Consider the following 21,542-nt stretch of genomic DNA (forward strand, 5'->3'; position numbering starts at 1 on the left):
GAGTTACCTCTTCAGTTTGCAAAGTATTCTTCCTCGACTTGCAGGTCACATCCGACACGGGATGCTGAATTTGTATGCAGGTTGCTGGCTCTTCTGCACCAAAAGTATTCCGGACCATACAATCAGAACTGTAACAAAAGAAACATTGTCCACTTTTTAAAGCTGAGGTTGCTGAGCTCTTATACAGACAGTGTTTTGGAAATAATTATTTTGGTTATTACTTGTCGAGCTAGAAAAACACTGCAAACCTCAATCAAAACAATAAACACAAAATAATGACCTCTCTAAAAGTATCAATCCAAAATAATTCAAGCATTATCAAATCATAGAGATCTGTCGGCAAGAGTCTAATAAAAATATTCAGTTTGATATGAACAAGATAATGAAAAGGATTATGTACATTTTAAATATTACACTCCTGACAAAATCCAAATAAAATGTTACATGTAGTGCCAAGTTGATTCACAAGGCGCAAAAAGATGTTAAAGTTGCACCAAATGATGTCAAACGAATCTGACTTGCGTGTGTGCGTCCCAACTGTAAAAATATGCGAACTCTGCCCAGAAAACTCCTGAAGTCACCAGTGACAGCTGTCACACACCCAAGATGGCAAAGGAGAGAAAAAAAAAAAAAACATCACACAGTTCACAAACACACAGGCATAAAGAGGTATGCACAATCCCATGTGCGCACTCTCTCCCTCTCACACACACACAAATTTGATATTTACTAGCCTGTTCAGATGAAACTTTGCGCAGATTAAAAATGTTAAAACTGGTATTTGATCAAGCGTGTCTGCACGTTGGTGCCAAGCAAGCAGCGAGGGGGGAAAGACGGCGTTTGACAAAAGTGACAAGTCTGGATAGAGAGCATCGAGAGTTAAATCTTTCACTTCTGCAAAACAAACTTTTCAGTCAAATGGCGTGAAAGCCAAAGATGACTTTAGATTACAGTCTGCTTGCGTTTCAAGCCAAAAGAACGCGTCTCGCTATCGCTTTCTGTCAGACGTTCACAACAAGGTGCACTCGTTTTGAGTGATCACTTTGCCGAGCATTTTATTCAAGGATAATAAAAAGTATACAAATATTTTGTTCAACTGAACGACAAGAGGAGACGTAGGGGAAAAGGTTCAGCTGCAATTTTAATAGATTTGTTCTTGAGCAAAACCAATTTAGGAATATGATTCATTGCTAATATAAAGCTAGTATGTCTATATCTGGATGTCTTTTTTTTTTTTTCCATTTTATCTAGATGAAGTACATGCAATACTATTTGATATTTGTTGCCTTTTTATGGGAATCCTAATGTAAAAACCGCAATAACGATGGCATGTTTGACGACTAGAAGCGAACCAAAGGGGCACTTTGAAAGGTATTTATAGTTTCGGCAATATGCAATTTTGAAACTTCCTGTTACGCTCACTCGATTAAAGTGAGAGTTGGCTTAAAAAATGACTTTTGGAAGCGTTGTTTATTAGCTTCGCATATGGCAATGTCATTACTGGGATGCCAGAAGGTCATGGTGTTGACTGATGCCACCGCTGTGTCACGTGGCGTGTTCCTAATGATGCATCCAACAAATGAGGCTATGTGACTATTGTTATATATAATAAAGTATCTGAGCGTAAAAAATGCTGCAATATCACAGCAGATGAAAGGGGGATTCCTACTTAGTGTCATGATGATTATTGGGTGACGGAGAAGAGACTAAGCGTGTGTACTTGTGTGCGAGTGTGTTTTATTAAAGCAGGCTCTCGATTTCTCAACCTGTCACTCGGCCCTATTAGGCAAAAGCTAACAAAATTTGTCATGAATATGCAGTAATAACATGCAAATTGCTCCTCATTGCCCTTGCCCCGTATGCGGGTGTGTGTGTGTCTTAGTGTTGATGTGTGCGTGTGTGTGTGTGCATTTGCCCTCAGGGCTATAGACATTGGCTTTGTAAACCTAATTTTTTCTACACCATTACAGCAATGGGGCATAATTCATACGAACACAAACATTCAAATTGACTGGCATATATGCGCAAGCACGTACAAATGCGCATACACACAAAAAAAAAAAATTGCACACATTACATTTAAAGGTTAATGCACAACAGGTTATTCTTTTATGTGTGAGTTCTCTCTTGCACACACACACACATACATGCACAAGCATGACTGTGCGCACACAAACAAGTAGATGGTCTGTTGCCTTGCTCTCCCTAGGGTGATGTTTGAAACAGCTTGGGTGCTGCCACAGCAATTAACCTCCTTGTTAATGAGAGGAGTGCTGTCAAGCAGCCAGATGGCACCACCTGGCACGCTGCCACACACACACACACACACAAGCGCACCCTCATAGAAATACATGGCAAATCTCACCCTTACACACCTAACTGTTGAAGATCCCCTGCGGAGCTCCCTCTGTCTTTCACGGATCTCCATCTTTCTACATGAACTTTTCAGGCTCCCTCCTTCCCTGGCAGCTGTTTATCCATGACCCATCACCGCACGTCACCACGAAGCAGCTGGGGAAACAGCGAAAAAGGAAAAGAGACACGTTGAATCACAAAGAAGAGAGAATGCATGCACTTAAGCAGTCATGATTGATTGACGTAGTCATTAGAGCTGCTGTAGCAGCGGCTAGGTCAGCTGTAACATTATGGATAAGATCTGATTATTAGTTATGAGATCATGCAATGGGGAGACATCCTGGTGGTAGTCCCCACACAAGCAGCCTACCACAGGGTCGGGTATTGATCAGTTAGCTTGAGCTAATAGGAGGAAGGGAAGCCTGACCTGGGAAAGTCAATATGGAGAAAAAGAGACATATCCGCATCCTGTCCTGAGAGAGAGAGGGAGAGAGGTGCATGGCAGCTGCAGGTAATGGCGGAAAATGGAAAACGTAAGGCCTTGCAAATGACAAACTGAAATATCTGGAGTTTAAAAATATCAGTGACGCCAAGGGGTACTGTCAGGGGGAGGGAAAAACAAGATATGCATGTGTCTACCTTTACCATGTGACATTATGAATTCAATCAAAGTTTTTTTTTTTTTCTCTCTCTCTGACTAACTTTCCAACACAGCACTCACGATAAGTACAAAACTCTCCGGGAGAGTTTACTAAAGGAAATTAGAAAAAAAAATAATAATAAAAAAATGTGATGGAAGCAGAAAGAGAGAGGGGAAGAAAAAAAATGACACTCACTTGCACATCAATACATTGATAGATCATTGTGTGTGTGTGTTGTGTGCACCATTTGAACGGAAAACATAAATAAAAATAAAATAAATAAATAAAAACACAGGGAATGGAAAAGTAGATAAAAGATTGAGGATTTCACCACACGGCTGCGTACGTAAGTACACACACCTGGCTGAGTGATGCCACCCTAGAGGGTGGCTTCAATCTGATGTGTTTAATGTTGACGCTGGTGGCAAGAAACACACACACACGCACACAACTCACCCGCTGTTTCAACCTGCCTGTCATTTCATTTCATGAGACCTGATTTACTCATTTCATTTATTTTATTCTTACTTTATATGCAGCCATTTAAAGCGCTCAAGGTGTGATGTAAATAGCCCCACCATCACGTCGCTGACTGCAAATCCATTATGCCCTTTGGATCAAATATGGCAGAAATGTCAAAAACTTGATGTGCACCACAAAACTGATTTGGCTGCGAGCTTTAATTGGTTATACACTGTGGCTTGTCAATCTACCCACGTGTTACTCTCCCTCTAGAATGCTCGTAAATTTTCATACGACATCAGCTGATGATAGCACATGAGTATTACGATTTGAATCCAGAAAAGTTTTGTATAGTGTGAAACTTATTAAAATCACCCGCTCGAAGGGGGGTCTAAAAACAGAGGCCTAGTCTTTAGGGGTTTTTATTTTTCAGCATTACATGCTGGTGGGAAACATCATTTAGGGAATTACATATTGCCATGGGGGGAGTACTGATGCGCTTATCTGCTGTGGAGCTCAGCCTCCCTGAGGAGGCGGAGCTAGTCCCTAAGGCCAACTTGACTGTCCCCCTCTGTCGCTACACGGGGAGATCTGTTAGTATGCATCTATGTATTTAGTTTCTCATGAAGTTAACACATTAGAGTGCCTGAAGAGAATACATACATACTTTTGGGGACGGTCTAAGAAATCGATCCAGTTACAAAGTTCTCGGCTCAACCTCGGGGCATCTGTGCCAAAACGACTTCACGTTGTAAGTCAGCTGCTCTGACATACTGAAGTAATTCTGCTCATTTTAGGGAAATGAATGTGATTTTCTCCGGTGTTGTAAAGTGCAATCAAGCTTGACAGCACACGCTGGGATTGGAGGTGTAAACTGCACTGCCCCTGTCCTTACTCCTCTAATTTAGCATCTTGATCACAGCGGCAACAGGATGATCGTGTGAGAAGGACAAGACACAAATTTATGCAGCCCTGTTTTTTTCTGTAAAAAAATCGTATTTGTCCACAGGACATACTCACAGAAGGATTTTGGCTTCTCCAGGTAGGGGATTGCAAACTCCAGCGTGGCCTTTTTTATGTGTCTGTGTCAGCAGTGGGGACCTCCTGTGTTCAAAGAAATAAAGAAATTGTGAACACCTAAGAATTTCTAACTGGTACTGGGAGAAGTGTTGCATTGTCTTTTAGCCCAACGCCACGAGCTAACAAACACAGGAAGAGGCAGAACATATATAAAAAAAATGAAATGAAAAATATTATGAAGTGATGGAGTGTGTGAAAAAGAGAGGCAGAGTCGGTGCGATACTGGTGAAATATCAGGCACTCTATCGTTGCGGTGACAGAGGTCATTCGGAGAAAAGGAAATCGATACCGACAGCAATGACTCATTGGTCAACACGCGTGTGTGTGTGTTTTTGTGCATTACTTGTATGTGTGCAAATTGTTTCCAGGTATTTTACAAGAAACTCCCACACGATAGCATTTTAAAAATGAGAGGGATGAGAGTCAGACTAAACTCAAGACAATATTTAAAAGTATTTCAAATGTGACATGCATCACTTAATGCTGATGCTGTCAGTCAGAAAATATATTTCTTACAATTTTGAATTACATGATATATTTCAAACGATTAATTCAGCCTCCTGTTTATTCAATCTTGGGGGTTTTTTTTGCTCCAAGGCCATAACCTAAGAAAAATAAATCTGAAAATTAAATGCAAGAATTGAAATAAATCTTAAAAGAGACACTTGTGCTTCTTGCCAGACACAAAAGATAAAAACGGATATTCCAATGCAGCTGCACTGAAAGGACCCAGCACACGTAGAGGTCAGCGGCTAATATAGAAGTATTGAATGAATATGTGCATGTCTTTATAAGCATACCTTTCCCCGTTTGGGTTAGAAGGAGTTACGACCTGCTTACATTATTAAGGTGAGTAGTAGGCAACGTAGGGTGGCCTAAACAGCTAGTCAATTCATTACAGATGCAATCCCTTAAGTACATGAATAAGCACACTGCCTCCTCTAATGCTCTGGTGCTCTCAACTGGAAAGGAGACAAAATATTATTGTGATGCAGAGCACTTTAGATAAATCACAAAAGGGAGCAAATTAATAACAAGGAATAAAACAACATTAGCTGATTAAGTATGTACGTGCAGAGTGACGGATAGAATTTACAGGCAGCACGGCCGGGTGTCCGGAATAAGGTCTCATTATGGATCATGGTGCGCAACTGCACATGTGCGTTGTGTTGGTAATCCGTCACCAGTGGTCGCAGTCTTATGAAAAATCCTGCTTCCTATGGTAATGAGTCCAACCAATGTTAGAGCTACCATAAACTCGTTTGTTTGTGACAGGATTATATATGTTTTCTGTTTTATAAAATGATACAAAAAAATGTGAGGAAATAAAATATAGTTTCATTCAATATCAGCAGTAGTGGACAATTGAATATTGGTTGCATCCCATAAATATCTTTTTGTACAGTTATGTATATAAAAAAATGCAAATGGTTCTGATTAGACTTGGCAATCATAAATAATGTGGAATTGTAATATATTGCAACTATACTGAATCAAACAAGCATTACTGCTACCACTAATAATAATAATAACTGCACATTAATCATTATTGGTATCACAAATTGACTATTATAATCCTCAGAAAAGAAGTTGCTGAAGTCTAGCAATGAATTAAATCCAGTATCTCTATATTGTAGGTGTGGATAAACTCAAACTGATGGTGCTTTGATGAATAGAGAAACCAAAAAATCACAACAATCATTCATGGACATACTTCACGTTCTTCTGTTGTCATTGTATGTATTTTCTTCCATTTAGCCTTCATTTCTATTCCAGTCATAGCAGCGTCCAACCTTGTAATATCCTCCTGTCTCTTCCTTTCTCATCTCCTTGCCCCTCACCCTCTCATCTCTTCTTGTTTCTTTCTCTATCTGAAAATAGCTATCCATTTAGGCAATCATTTCATTTTTCCACTCTTCTTCATGCCTTTTGTTTGGAGGTCAACCAACGGAGGAAAAAACAAAAAAGCAGAAACGAAAGAATCTTTCCAAAGAAATGTGCTAGCTAAACACTTTAATCTCATAAGCATTACAGAACAATAATTCAGCAAAGAGTGTTTCAGATGCACTAGTTAAAGTTCCATTGTGTGGCTGATATATTAACAGAGGTTTACGAGGGCAGAGAAGTACATATGTAAGTTTGGCCTTATGGCTGACCTTACAATGCACTTAGTATCCTGTACAGGGAGTAATGCTGCGGCCACTCCCACAAGCCATTTATTTCAGCTAAAGACCGCCAAGTACTCATAAATCAGCATTAGGAACCTTTCTCAGTCTCTCACTCTCATTTGAATCTTCACCTTTTCTTGTCTTTCATATTTTTGCTTGATTAACTCATTGCTCTCCAATAGTTAAATATCAAGTATCATCGGAATGTGCAAACTCTGCCTTACTTAATAAAATCGGATACTAGTTTGCCCCCCACACACTCCAAATGTCTATGGGTTGTTTATGTTGCACCCCATTTGTTTTAAAAAATTCCTTCGGCTGCAGATAGAGACGACATCCCTGAAATGTCCACACTGGTATCGGCAACTATATTGATTTTAATTAAGCTAATTAGTTAATTATTTCAAGGCTCAAAGGGAGGCGGCCATTACTGTACAGTGAAAGAAGTGTGTGTGGGTGTGTGAGTGTGTTGTGCCGTATAGTGGGGGTTGACCATGATGGGATATTGGAGTTAATATGGTAATGAAAATGATCAATTATCACTCACAGCAATGTCATTAAGAAAAACATTAGCATAGTCAACCACCACAGCCCCTTGACTACCAGCACTCTCGCACGTCTCTTTCGTTTTCCATCCAAGCAGCTGCCACTTCAGCAGATATACGTAATGTGTTTTGTGTGTATGCGCTTAAGCAAAATAATGCTTGCACAAATTTTTAACGCATAGCATACACCCGAAATTACATCTCACTTTGACTTCATCGATACAAATACTGTTTTTTGCGCATACAGTATTAATATTACATTGGTTACCCAAAGTCTAAATATGTTCAAAAGCTTGCAAAATTGCACTACATGAACTTTAATCTCACTCAAACGGCTTCTATTGATCGCCGTCGACGATGGGGTGCACAATTATGAGTGCCTATTTGAAGTCATTCCTCAACATTGAATGCTGAAAAAATCCTGCCATACAGATAACATTGTATGGTATTTTGAGGGTTACAAGTCATTATGAACGGTACGCTAGAATTTGAATCAGTGCCCTTTTCACCACATGTGCAAGTACAGGTGCAAAAATAAATCAAATGACATCACTGGGGGGGAAAAAAGAGAAACAAACAAGAAAGAATAATAGAAGAAACAGCATGAAGGAGTGTTTTCAATGGTAGGTGTCCCAACAGACAAATAACCATTTGATTCAGCTTTACATTGCTGTTTTGAAATGACGCAAGCCTCTATTATGTCAATGAGGAAAACGACGTACATTCACCTTCCTTTTCATGGAACCGATAAACAGCATTCGCAGCTACCTAATGCACAGAATACAAAAAAGCTAAATGTCATGTAATTATGACTCCAGAAATTCTGTACAGTACATTGACAATTACCCTATTGTACGTCAACAAGACCTTACACGACAATTCAATCAGATGCTAGCCAAGCTCCTATTACAGAGTTCATTGCATTGTTTACATGCTGGAAAGGTCCTTAAGTAGCTCTAAATGCTCTTCATTTGATTGGATTTCACATTATAGACATCAGAGCAGTCATACACTATTGTCCCCGGATGAATATAATAGACTGTTGTGTGAGTGACTCTGTTTGTTTTGTACCAATCGAGAGAGTGAAAACATCGAAAGAAGCATTAATAGGCATCAAGAACAACTTGGGTGAAAATGGAGATTTAAAATGAGTTAACACAATGGAAATGCTTAGCCATTCACTTCAGCTGCCCCGACAAGCTCTTTTTTGTCACGATCAATACCAAAACTGTTCTGCCATCGAACCGAATAGGCAAAAGGATTTTTATTTTGAACAAAAGAAAATGTCATTTAATCAGTTCTGCAATTTTGCCTTCGCCTACGCCACGGCAGCAAACATAAGCTCTTGGTTATTATTTCTTGAAGTGGGAATGTCTTTTGCAATATAAACATGTTTATCATGCAGCCTATTCAGGAAATGCACCAAAGACGACCATAAGGAGGTGAAAATGGAACGCAAAGAAATGTAGTGCATTGTATTATAGTGACCTTTACAAATTGTATAGAGACGATTCAATGCTACCCTTTCTGACCTCCACCACAAAAGCAGATGATGTACTTGCATGTGCTGGATAATAGACTAACTACATTTCCACAAAATCAACATAAGCTCATTCAAAAAGCCTAAATAAATATAATAAAATATAATTAAAAAATAAATATAATAAATCGATATCCAAAATATACATATATGTATAAAAAAAAATCTAAATATTTCAGATGAACTGTGCATCAATTCAAGTCACTTTTTAAATTAAATAAAGTAACAGGGCAGGCTACTTGATATCTTCTGAGGAGTTAACGTTTTAGTGCTCACCAACCATCTCTTGCCTTCTAATTATTTGAACTACGAGACCAGTACTCAAGACCAGTTGCTTGCTCTATTTTACATCCTATTCCCAGCGGACATGTCAATCACACTTCAAGCCGCCATGGACAAAATACTGTGTTCCATATTAAAGTTTTGTAGGTCTCGTTAGAAAACTTGCTCATAGAGTGCAAAATGCCAAATGAGGCTGCCGTGGCCATCAGAAACATTAGAAAGGAAAGGTGAAGAAAAAAATGCATTATTAAGCTCTAGGAGTGCAAAGCTAATGCCACTCGTACCTCCTCTGTATTATTGAATAATGCATCATAATAACCACAGGCTTGTTGTTAGAAGGACTTTGCTGGTTTCTTGACATAATGACTGCCCTACTTTTATCGTGTGCAAGAGGGGGTATTGAATTGGCATTAATGTTTCAAATGTTTGCTAGCAGCCAAAACAAAAGCCTAGAGATAAGATCAACAAACAGCTGTGCATAACAGGGGTGCCAGATAATGAGATCTAATAAGAGATCTCTTTAAAAAAAAAAAAAAAGCCTTTTATAAGAAATGTGAAGGTCCACCAAGTATTACCTTTTTGTTTAAGATCCTCCATATATTCTACAAAAGATCAAGAAAGCAACCAGGTTCATACTGTGACGTCATTTCCCACCAATTTTATAATAATTGGAGTGATCTGCTTTATTCTACCGTCTCGTCAAATTAAAAATGCCTTCATTGTAAAAGCTGCGGGCATTTTCTTGTTTTCCAAACTCCGGGTGGGCGCTGCTTCCATTTCTAGAAGAAAGCCACCGGCTTTCGTGAACATTCAACCCCAAGAGAAGATGACCAAACAATGTTGTCAATTTAACAAAAGGCTGACTTGCTACTGGCCAGGCAAAATCTATCTTTCTTCGTTAATTTCTGCAATCAAGGGAATATGGTAGACCAAATTTAATACAACTCTTGATCTTTGGGGTATTTTGATGAAAATATGCCCTGCTGAACCTGCAGTGGATTAAATTGCTGCATTTTTTTTTTTCAGTGGACAAGCTTTATGATAAAGCGTTCACATCAGCCTTCAGGACAAGAGAGCTGCTGGGGTTCTAAATACATAACTTCGTTAAGAAGGCCCTCCAATGGGCCCGGAAGACCAAAAGCTGTCTCGAAAACCTTGTTACATTTAAGTTGATGCACAGTCCAGCTCACACAGACTACATTCTGTCGCTAAACGTCACATGACAATCCTGATGATTAGAGAGCTTCCTTTTTTATAAAATATGACTTAAGATCAGTGTTGCTGATCTGTGCCACTTAGATTGCAACCTAATGCAATTTGCCACCTGTTACAATTGCCATAGCTTTATGAAAGTGGCCTCTTTACTTCCTCCTGCTATTTGTCTGACAGAACAGAGGCCATCTCCTTATGACCATGCATGTCATGGGGAAGTGGATGTTCTTTGATTTCTATTGGATGTATGATAACACAATAACAATAATTGATGGAAGTAAATTATGCTACAAAAAATGCAAGTCATTCTGTGAGAATTGTTAGTGCTCTTGCTGCTTTTATCTCAAAAGAATATTGTAGATACTTCAATGTGTGGAAAAGCTTTTTTGTAAATATTGCAATAGTCTTGCTTTCTTTTATCAGTGTATTACCTTCATTCACAAAAACACGCGACATGCATAAATATCACAATTTAACGCTCAGAATCAGAATCAGTAATTAGGCAAACATTTCAACGAGAACACAGTGCAGATGTACCTGAAAAAAGTGTCTAATGTAGTCTCACCTGCATCATGACGTCAGGGCCTGCACCAACGTCCAATTCCAAACAAATCAACCACCACTTGTAGTGTTATGAGTTCCAATACAAATTGGAAAAAGGCTTGTAGTTCCTGTGTGCACCTTGCACCTGTAAGAATGCAGACAAGTTAAAATCATCACTTGCTTTTTTTTTTTACATTTTTAGTTGTTTTGAATACTTTTTTTTGCTCCTGACTACACTGTTTTAGAATGATGTGCTGGGCTTTCGTGGAGCTGAAGGCGAATGAGTGTTTTCGCCTTCACTAAGGAAAGATCTTGCAGTTAGTTTGCATTGTAATGTAAAACGGTCTCTGTGTGCGGTTACTACAACAGAAAGAGAACAATAAATTTTATTTTTAAGGGTGCGCTCTCCCAATTTACCACTACGTGACGTTTCATGACCCGATTGGCTATATGATACGTTTCTGTGACGTTACATTACACAATTGGTCCATTTCATTTGCTGGGCGGGATCTACGTTTGCCTCCCGGAAGTACACAGTGTTGGCTGTCAGAATCACCGTGCAGCAAAATGGGTAAATATATATTTTCCCCTTGCAACTCGGAAACGAGTTTTTATTATTATTGCATCAAAATGTAGTGATGTCACGGTCTGTCGAATGTCACGTGCCGTACGTCGTTGTCATAACGTTTTTGTCATTAGTGTCAAATTTGCAGAGGTTTGTTTTGTTTTGATATATTGCTTGCAAGATGCATGAGACTGTCATTCGATTTAATGTATGCAAGATGCACCAAAATGAAACTTCGGCACTGCCTGCATTACTTCCAGAAGGTCACACGCCTCGATCTGATTCATGTTATTCTACTAAATAATCAATGCCAGGGATCAACGCCTCCGACATCTACATTTAAGACTAAGTTGATCTCATTGATTTCCTTTCACTATTCACTTCATCTTTCTCATCTCAATCATCACTCCTCTACTCTTATCTGTCCTGTGGTTGTATCTGTTTTTTTGTTTTTCTTTTCCAGTGGCTTTAAATGTGCTGCTTTCACATAGACTAATCCCCTCTGTGATTATCTAATAATGCTCTTTCCTTATTATCAAAATAGATCAGATTTAGGATTTTTGAGACCTGATGGATGCCCAAAAAATTAAGACAGTGGAGTGAGGACCGCATGTAAAAACACATGCCATTCAAGCTTAACATAAATGAAGTTAAAGTATTTTGTTGTTTACGTACAATGTGTCATTCCAGTTGAATTGCATTATAATCTTAATCTGGGGTCATGCTGGGTAAAATGCTCATTTATACCAACAAGATGGCATTTTTATAACAAAAGTTGCAACACAACAAACCTCAGCACATTCAAAACGACCTAATTTCTTCAGATGGGAACAAAAAACATGGCGAGAGTTAATAGAGGAAGGCCATTCAACACAAAAACGTGTTGCAGATCTTAAGTAGACCGTAGCAATTGCCCAAAAAAAAATAATTATTCCCTAATAACCTGCGTTGTGTTAAAGAGGACATTCTGAAGGAGACATCTCATTTAACTACCACTACAGATATATCATTGCATGTCTTATAGATTTGTGCAATTTTTTATCAGAATTTAACTAAGATATTTGATTTATTGCTGCATATATCAATGCCAAATTTGCCAATGTTTAATATACTCAGGAATTAAATTAATTGCCCTTAGAAAGGATGTACTTGATGAACTCATTCACGGTCATTGACAACAATAGACATCAATTTATTTTATTTTTTTACTCGGCTGACAGTGAATGAGAAATAAATAAATTGTGATAGTTTTGACATTTACGCCACTTAGCATGCCCTACCTTCATACCCATGCAATCACTTAATGCTACTTAATAATTTACCTTCCGAGTATACCAGATTAAGTAAAGATAAAACTTTTTTTTTGTTTTGGAGTATTAGAGAAAGAGAGGAGTCTTAATAGAGCATTAGTGTGTGAATACACAGACACGACCCCATTTGCACACATTCATTTTTCATGAAACAGACTCATAACAATTAGTCTGCTTATCGCCCAGGGTAATCTTGGCGTTTGCCCAATGCATTTGGTCTGCCGTATGACATCACTCTTTTAAAAGTTCTAAATTTGACGTCCTCATTTGTTTTCATCCCGAGGACATTATCAGCTCTTGGCTAATAGGGCCACAAGCCTTCCTAGCCAAAGAAGGGCAATAAAGTGGGCAGGGATGATTGTCCAAAGTGCTTGGAAAAATAGGTTTGATTCACTCCAGCTTTCACACAAATTGATTTACATAAACCAGAGAAATTGAAGCTGGAAAATTGGAAAACGGCGCACTATTGTGTTTCATCCATTATTAGCAATCCATTTTGACACTAACAACCATAGCCAATGCCTCTTTTTTTCCCATTGCATGCTTTTATTCTTGCCTTTGTATTGGTCATTTCAAATTAATGCTGTGTCAGTAGTCAGAATAAAGTTCAAAACCACCCAGCATAGAATGGCATCTTTAATTTGGGGATGACAAGGAACTGTACTTAGTAGTCCCTGGTCTTGCTAATGAAAAAGCATCCATGGAAAGTGGAGCCAGATGGTGGCACCCAATTATCATGACTGCATTTGTGTACTGTAGTCAAATAAACCGCTTTCACCTTTTCTTTAACCCTCTACACTTAACACCCTAATCCCCTCCTGAGACACCAAAACCAAGGTCAAGAAGAAAGTGGTGGTGCACCTCACTCAGGCAAATATGCTTCAGGAATGTTCCCTCCTCCTTCATTGTGAGTCTCAAGGTCACCTTCTATGGACATGGTGCATTTCTTCCTTGGCTATCTTGCCCCTAGTTTTCCTCCCTCTTTCACTGTATCAGTAAACAGTAGCACCCCCGCCACAGCCGGAGGTTTTGCCATGTCTGACATATCTGTCTTTTGAATTTGTAGCTCCATTTGTTTTGAAGCAGACCGGGGCAGCTGCGAGTCTTCTGTTGCCTGGCGTCCGCCTTCGTCACACCGGTCATAGCCCCCATTTAGCTTGCGGCAATGTTGCACTGTGCTCCCTGCTTGATTGCTTGTCACTTGTCAGTAAGCCACGCCATTCAGCCTTGAGTCTCTCTGCTCATCTTTTGTCTGAACAGCATACACAAGAGTGTGCGGGGTGGACAAGTCTCATCCGGCCTGAATCAAAATAACCTAAATGCTTTTAAAAAAGGTTTGATTACATCCTTGCCAGAAAAGAAGTTTCAAGATTCTGATTAATATCCTCTTTTTTTGTGTGCGTGTCATGTTTTGCATCCTTGAACTTTTCCACCTGGCTTTGTGACTCTGTGAGGGATGGCGTTGTACGTCTGTATTGATTGGTTGCCTGCCTCGCCCTCAAGGGAATTACTAAGTAAATAGACCACACGCATGTGTGAGTTTTGTACTCTTCCACTTTCTGCTATACAAGATTCTAAGTCTTGTTCTCTGATATGGTATGTGACTTTTGACTACACGAGAAACATGGATTTCCAGCTGTCTACAGTATACGCCCTGTAAATTCAAATGCTTAATTTTTATAGGCACCACAGCATTGACTGAAGTGTCTGCTCGTTATATATCTGGCAAGAGCTGCAAGTCTGAAAGGAAACTGTCAATAGCAATCCCAGCTATTGATATGGCAGTGGGCCGGAGATGTAACTTGGCCCCCCGACTCGGCGCTATCCCTCGGATCCCACTACATCATAATTACATTAATATTGACAGACCCTTGACAATAGTCACATTACTATTGATAGGTGGCTGTCAATACAGTGTTTCCCCAAATAAAACATATTCATTCATAACTTGTAAACTGCTCGATAAAAGGCTTTGAAAAGAATATTGGACCCGGCTGGGTTTACTCCTCCCGGGAGTGCTGTTGTTGATGCTGTGACGGGGATTTTCAGCACCTGGGTGTGTGTGTGTGCGTGTGTGGATAGCGACGGACTGATAGATTAACTTCGCAACTGCATAGATCAAGGCTACTTTTGACAAACATACAGTAAATAGTCCGCGCGCAGGCACGGCACATAATCTGCACATTTTTTTCCACATCAAGGCAAAACTTTAAGATTAAGCTAAACAAATGGAGCCTGTTTATTGGTTAGTACACACTCGGAGGCGACTTTTTTTTTTTTTTTTAAATCCAAACTCCTTTCCCGTCACAGGCACGGTTCTCGTCACTAAACATGGCAGCCTTTCAAATTCAACTCAATGAATTTGTCACACCTGCTTACTTCCAACACAAATTCACTCCAGTTTTTCCCCCATTGATTTGCTAATTCTGACTTTGCGAATCCTCCAGCCATTGAAACATCATGAATACACAGACAGGAGCCAACCATAGCCACACATTACGTTAGATCTTATTTTTTTCCCCCTCCCCACCTCTGAGCCTTCCAAAGTGACCATCATCTCCCTCTCTTTCTGTCAAAACTGCCATATTTACCCCAGTGAAATCTCAAAAGCCTCCTGACAAATCCTGTTCAGCGAGACACAAAAGCCACTGTCAAAAAGGGCCTCTCTCTCGCTCACTCCGTCACTGTCTCTGTGTTACTTCCAAAGCGTTCGGGCTGAGGAAAAAGGGCCAGATAAAAACCGAGGCTACCGAGAGCGGTTTGCCGCGCAAAATAGCCCGGACGTCACAATGGCGCGATCCCGTATGGAGTTGACTCCGGGGAGTGGAAGATTGTTCCACATTTGGCAGATGTTTACGGTGTACCAGAGACTGTGCCGTTAGCCTAATCCCTCGTGATGTGATTTGTATACACACTCCTATCTCCAGAGGGTGCAGGCACCAGGAGCCCCGGGCCTCGCCGTGTGTGTTTCTTGGATTGTGTGTGTTTATACACTGAAGGGAAACGAAGACCCCTCCCTAGCCGGTTCCTTTGCATTGCGCAGCTCAAAGGTTGCATTAAGGATGGCTTTTAAATGTGAAAAGTGATTTCCCTCCCTATGTTGGAGGAGAAAATAACCTTCCAAACAAGATGGCCTTCACCTCAAGGGCCCTCAAGTTGTTCTCTACTAGTTTGGGTACTTTCCCAAGCGTTGCATCCTAAATAGATCCGCAACAGTGCTGCTGGTATGATAATGCTAGTCATGCAAAGTTTTCTGCACTCAATTTACTAACCATAAATAATCATTTGGGCATGTTGCATACCCACAATAAACCCAAAGGCTTCTCTGGTGTCACTCATAAATTGGCACCAGTTGAAATGACAATTATTCAAATGATCTTATTTTTTTATGCAAAGCAAAACAAATGTTCAACTGTAAAAATATTAAGACACATTTCTTTGAAATGCTATCTGTTGTTTATTTTCAACCAAACAAAATATTTCAAATACATTGATTTTAAGTTTAAAACAATCGTAATAGAATTTAAATAATTGCACAGCCCTAATTTGTACTTTTTTGTTGTATTTTTTGTCAGCTAAGGAAAATCAAGGCACCCAGGTAGACGGATCTATCACCACTTCTGACCCACTGATCCCCGTCCTGCGCATCAGCCAGCTAGATGCTCTGGAGCTCGATTCATCCCTGGAGCAGCTGCTATGGACTCAGTTCTCCACTTGCTTCCAGAATTTCCGCCCGGGCCTTCTCACCCCTCTGGAGCCCGAACTGAAGGCTTTGCTCCAGTTGCTCCTGTGGAGGTTCACTCTATATCCTGACAGCACCACAGTTGGCCAGTCTTTACTGAGCCTACGCTACCACAACACCTCCACCTCATCTAACCGCTACAAGGCTCTGTCCCACAGGCAGAAGTTGGCTCTGCTTCTGCTATCCGTAGTTCCTCGTTGGCTTCAAGAAGGATCCCACAACCTCCGACTTTACCTCGGTTTGACTTCGGGACCTTCTGTTTCTGAAGGATTCCAAAAAGCCTTCCGCAATTCCCTAACTGTAATCTCAGGTGTTGCCCGTCTTGCAAGCCTCATCAACTTTCTTGTGTTCCTCAGGAAAGGTCACCACCCAGTCTTGGCTGAACGGATGATTGGCGCTAAGGTCGTTTTTAGCAAGCCTAACGTGACCCGGGACATTACATACCAGTACATGAATCGGGAACTGCTGTGGCACGGCTTTGCAGAGTTCCTGATTTTTCTCTTGCCACTCATCAACACAAGTAAACTGACAGCTAGCATCTATTCCATGGTTCTCGGGGGGGACAGAAGTAGCGGGGATGGCGCGGGCGTGGAGAGGGCGAGGCAAGAGTGCGCGCTGTGTGGCGAGTGGCCAACCATGCCTCATACACTTGGTTGTCCACATGTTTTCTGCTACTACTGTATCAAAAGCCACAGCATTGCAAACAATTGCCTTGTCTGTCCCAAATGTGGGACAGAGGCAATGCAACTGGAGCCTGCCAAAGTGGAGATGTTTGTCGAGCATTAGATGAAAAAATATTTTTCTTTGAGGAACAAATTTGAAATTATTTTTTTCCAGGAACCTGAAAAATCACTACAAAGAAGTTTCATTGTATAATAATGTATTTTCATATATTAATTCCATATTAAGGGTGGATTAATTTCTTGGACTGGGTGTCCAATAATCTAATGGTGTCCTCCTGTTTGACTTCACAATTTTATGAACACACATTAACTGTCCATATTTAATGTATGTACAGTACACGTGTATTGACAGTCCACATTTTCTCTGGCCGGACTTTGGACAGAAGTATTTGTCTTTGACGTAGCGGACAGCGAATGCCACAGAGCATATATTTCATTGAAGAATGTGTTGATTTATGCTCCGAGTGAGCGTTTGTGTGTGTTTGTTGAAATGGGAATATTTGTTCTGATGAAAAATGCAGAAAGTCAGCTGAATAAATAATGGGAGGAATTTCTGATGCCTCTCATCATGGCCAAATTAGCATTTGTTGTGTATTCTGTGCCTAAATTGTATTTCAACATCATTAAAATTGATTTAGGGCTTTCTCTTGGGTGTTTATTCGGTTAAGTGGAGGAGGGAGATGAGGGAAAGTTATAACAATCATCACACTTCTCTGGAGACAGGCCTGGTCGTTCTAACTCCCATTATCCATTTTCACAGCACCCCAACATCCTGGAGATCAAGGGGGCAGCCGGGGGCTTGGATTGACTCACACACTGGCACACTTGACAGCTAGCCTCACTTCTCCCTCGGCCCTTCTCTCTTTTGCTTGCCTTTCCATCTCTTCCCCACTCGTAATCTCCGGGGCCCTTGCCCCCATAAGACTGTCGTAAACTGTACCAAAACCCAGGCAGTCGTCTTCTTCCTCGCAGGCGAATTACTCTCTAATCCCTGTAATGAGTCCAAAGATGCTTATTTATGCTGGAGTTAACCTCCACCAGTGAGCCCAGCCCGGGGCGAAACGCACCCCAGCTGAGTGAAGCCTTTCCTGGCTGACGAGAGGAGAAGGAGGGTTTTGGTTGGGGGAGGAGTGGGAGGAGGAGGGGGGGATGCTCCCTCCCATCTCTCCTTCCTCCCATTTTACACTCTGATCACTGGGGTTTAATTGCCGATTGCTAAAAGCATCAATCATGGCCGCAACGATCAAAAACCTACGATAGCACGATCTAATGCTACTTTCATAAAAATAATAACAGCAGTACAAAATACTTTTTACATTAGCGGTCTGTAATGTTAAAAAGAATCAAGTCCTCAACTTGACTTTCTCAAATGAAACCCAAAACAATAAAAGCTGTTTAGCCTTTGTTTGTTTTTTAAATGAGTCTTTTTTGATGCTACAACAGCAGGGTACCACTGATGACAACGAGGAAAAATGCGATAACGACCATCCAACTGACCGTGAAACTTGATGGCACACGGAAAAGCAATCAACAGTTACGCAACTTCAAACTTCTTTTTACACTCTTATGTATGCAGCATAGTATGAATCACATCAAGATGACTCACCCCTGCTACTTTCCCATCTGTCACTCATCACCATAAACACTGAGTACTTTTTTTTTTTTTTAACAGTTCTTTTCCTGTCTTGCACAAATGTTAAAAATCAGGAAGACTCACCAGGCCAGGTTAGTGGAGAAGGTGTCTTTATCCAGCATGGTGTTGTTCTTCATGACCAGGAACTGTCAGATGCTCAGGGGACAGCCATGTTATGTTCCTCTTCTTATGCTCTGAATGAAACAAAACCCAAAGGATTTTTACATAGATGTATTGCTTGAACGTCTGGCCGACATTAACAGCGGCAAACTCATAGTCTGTAGTACTAGTTTGAAATATATCATTTGTGACACCAGTCCTAGATCCGTTCTGACATAGCCGCTATGTAAAACTATCATTCTGTGGACACTTGGAAAATCCCCCGCCCCCCACTTGGGACATTTTGACTAATGAAGCCTGTCGTAATGCGCATAAAGGCAAAGCCAGGAGCAGCTGGTTGTCAATATTTTATGCACTACATTACATTCATGTAGTCCCAGAAAGAGAGATGAGGGATGCATATATGATCGCCGTTAATGCCACCGGGACATGTACATTGTCTTAACATTCCATGAGCCTTACATCATAAACCTTTTTTTTTTTCCAGATATTATTCTACAACTCTTAATAGAGGTCCCTCCAGTCCCCGGGAAAGATAAAGTCAAAGGAGTATATAAAAGTCAATTAATTGAGTGAGAGCATGGATTGAATTAGCCACGTGGCTCTGGACTTAGCTAGGTATAGCGAAGGCCGCCGCGTTAAGCCTATCTGTCTTTGGATCTTTTCCAATTCACAGGCTCCGTGTAGAGAAGCAAAGGAGGAAGAAGCCCCCCCCCCATTCCCGGCGGCTATGCAAAGCAATCTGCACATTCACACGTAGCCATTTAGGGAGCAAATTGGCCATGTGCCCCCACTGACGAAGGTTTTAAGAGAAAGGGAATTATAGGGCATTGAATCCCTAACTAGATCTCCTTCTTTGATGAGCCTCTTTATCCGCCTGTACCTCATCTCCATTTCTTTCATGTGAGTCACTGATTTTCCTGATTAAATAGTTTTAAAGAATCTCTCCCTTTCTTGAGTAACGTACTGTTTTTTGTGGATTTAAATCGTTCAAACTAATTATTACAATACAAATAAAATCATCACATTGAAGATATTATTTGGCAGCAATTCTGAGAGTTTTGGACAGTTTTTGGTATGTTGCGGCTTGTCTCAAATGTCAATAGCGGGCCTCATGTTTCATCTGCTCAATAAAAGACAAGCTGAAAATAAAACAGGAAAAACATTCCTCCGAGGTAGTTAAATCCTAGGTGTGCTGGAGAGTTCAGAGCTGGGAGAGTTCTCTGCACACCTGCCGGGCTTTGGATACCACCGGGCCCAATTATCGTAGTCTTCCTCCTCCTCTTAAGCACCTCTTCAGTCGAACAGGTCAGGGGGACAATCAATCACACCCAAAATAAGGAAGTCATTTCCTCAGCTTCCATGCTGTGCTTGCATCTTTGACCTTGAGGAAGCAGCATCATATTTGGCCGTATGGAATTTAGCCTACCCTAGAATTAGCTTCATTTTGGTTTTGTTATTTAATGTTGCGGTATATGAGACAACATGTATGAGGAAAGCAAATGGAATAACTTGATAGAATTGTCTGATGTTTCCTTTGGGGACTTACCGGGTGCAGTAGATATGTCAGATATTGTGGCTTCTAAAAGTCTGACAAGCTCGGATGAAAAGTAATGTTTGATCAGGTGTTAACACCGCAGTTTGGATCTGGCAGCTTGAGGCGTTTAAACACGAGTAAAAATATACACTGTTTGAGTTCAAGTAAGGACACGTTGACATTTCCTGATTTTGGGTTTTTTAATTTAATTATACTGTATTTTCATTTTTTCAAATAAACAAAGTAAAATGCTCCCTTTGTCATTTTAAATTTGTCAGAAGAAATACTCTTTGCATTTACATTTTTTTTATCCTGTAATTCAATTGCATCATTCATCTATTTGTAGGTTACTAAATAAACAAAACCTTTGAAATAATGGTTACAGGATGGCTATACTCACAGGAGTTGTGTCCTGCACGCTGGCTTGGAATCTCTCTTCTAGGCCAAGTCAGATCTTTGCCTGCAGGTGTCTTGCAGCAACCAAACGAGCAATAATCTGCACACATGCTTCCAGATGTCCCAGTGAATTTCCTGTGACTTAAGGCACCAGCTGAGCTCTTTGAAACTCCTGATAACTTCTGCAAATGTGATTCAACCTCTATTTGTTCAGGAATGTGCTGCACGGCTCAAAATTCCTTTTTGCCCTCAAAGACGTATAAATGATGGCATCTGGGTGGATCGAGCACCTGCCTACCTTCATGTAGTCGATTTGAGTGTTTTCATTTGGGAAATATAAAGTTAGTAATCACTTTTTATTCATATGTCAAATGAATTGTCCATATTGAAATAAATTGAAATGGCATTAATCCATTCCAGGCCCTCCCAAAACATTTTTTTTTTTTTGTGGATAAAATAAAAATAGCACTAAATGAACCAGGAGTAAGATTGGTTGGAATTCACCTTGCAACTGCATTCTGGTAACAAAAAAAAAAAGGAAATAATTTACTGTACATAGTAAATAATAGTCAGTTATTGTGAGAGACAAGCAAGCAAAACCCTAACCCTAACCCTCATCACCCCAAACTAATTGTCTGAAATGTAGTTTCCCCGTGCCAAGCTGCAGGAGGTTTCTACATCCACAAGGAGCCACACAGCATCTGCGCACGTCCACAGTGCTCTGCCTC

At 40.4% G+C, this 21,542-nt stretch overlaps 1 protein-coding gene and 1 long non-coding RNA gene across 2 annotated transcripts; one reads left to right on the forward strand and one right to left on the reverse strand.

Moving 5' to 3' along the window:
• Positions 1–5: 5 nt before the first annotated feature.
• On the reverse strand, positions 6–21,105 carry LOC125986017 (uncharacterized). The gene is made up of 5 exons (XR_007487527.2): positions 20,819–21,105; positions 18,846–18,955; positions 10,851–10,973; positions 2,376–2,511; positions 6–128 (listed from the first exon to the last, which is right to left on the reverse strand). It is a non-coding gene; the product is annotated as an uncharacterized lncRNA (long non-coding RNA).
• Positions 11,338–17,771, forward strand: pex2 (peroxisomal biogenesis factor 2). The gene is made up of 2 exons (XM_049749350.2): positions 11,338–11,399; positions 16,279–17,771. The coding sequence occupies exons 1-2, from the start codon at positions 11,396–11,398 to the stop codon at positions 17,229–17,231; spliced, it is 957 nt and encodes a 318-aa protein (XP_049605307.1). The 5' UTR covers positions 11,338–11,395; the 3' UTR covers positions 17,232–17,771.
• Positions 21,106–21,542: the final 437 nt, after the last annotated feature.

The sequence above is a fragment of the Syngnathus scovelli genome, chromosome 18 (assembly GCF_024217435.2).
Source record: "Syngnathus scovelli strain Florida chromosome 18, RoL_Ssco_1.2, whole genome shotgun sequence".
Classification (NCBI taxonomy): Eukaryota; Metazoa; Chordata; class Actinopteri; order Syngnathiformes; family Syngnathidae; genus Syngnathus; species Syngnathus scovelli.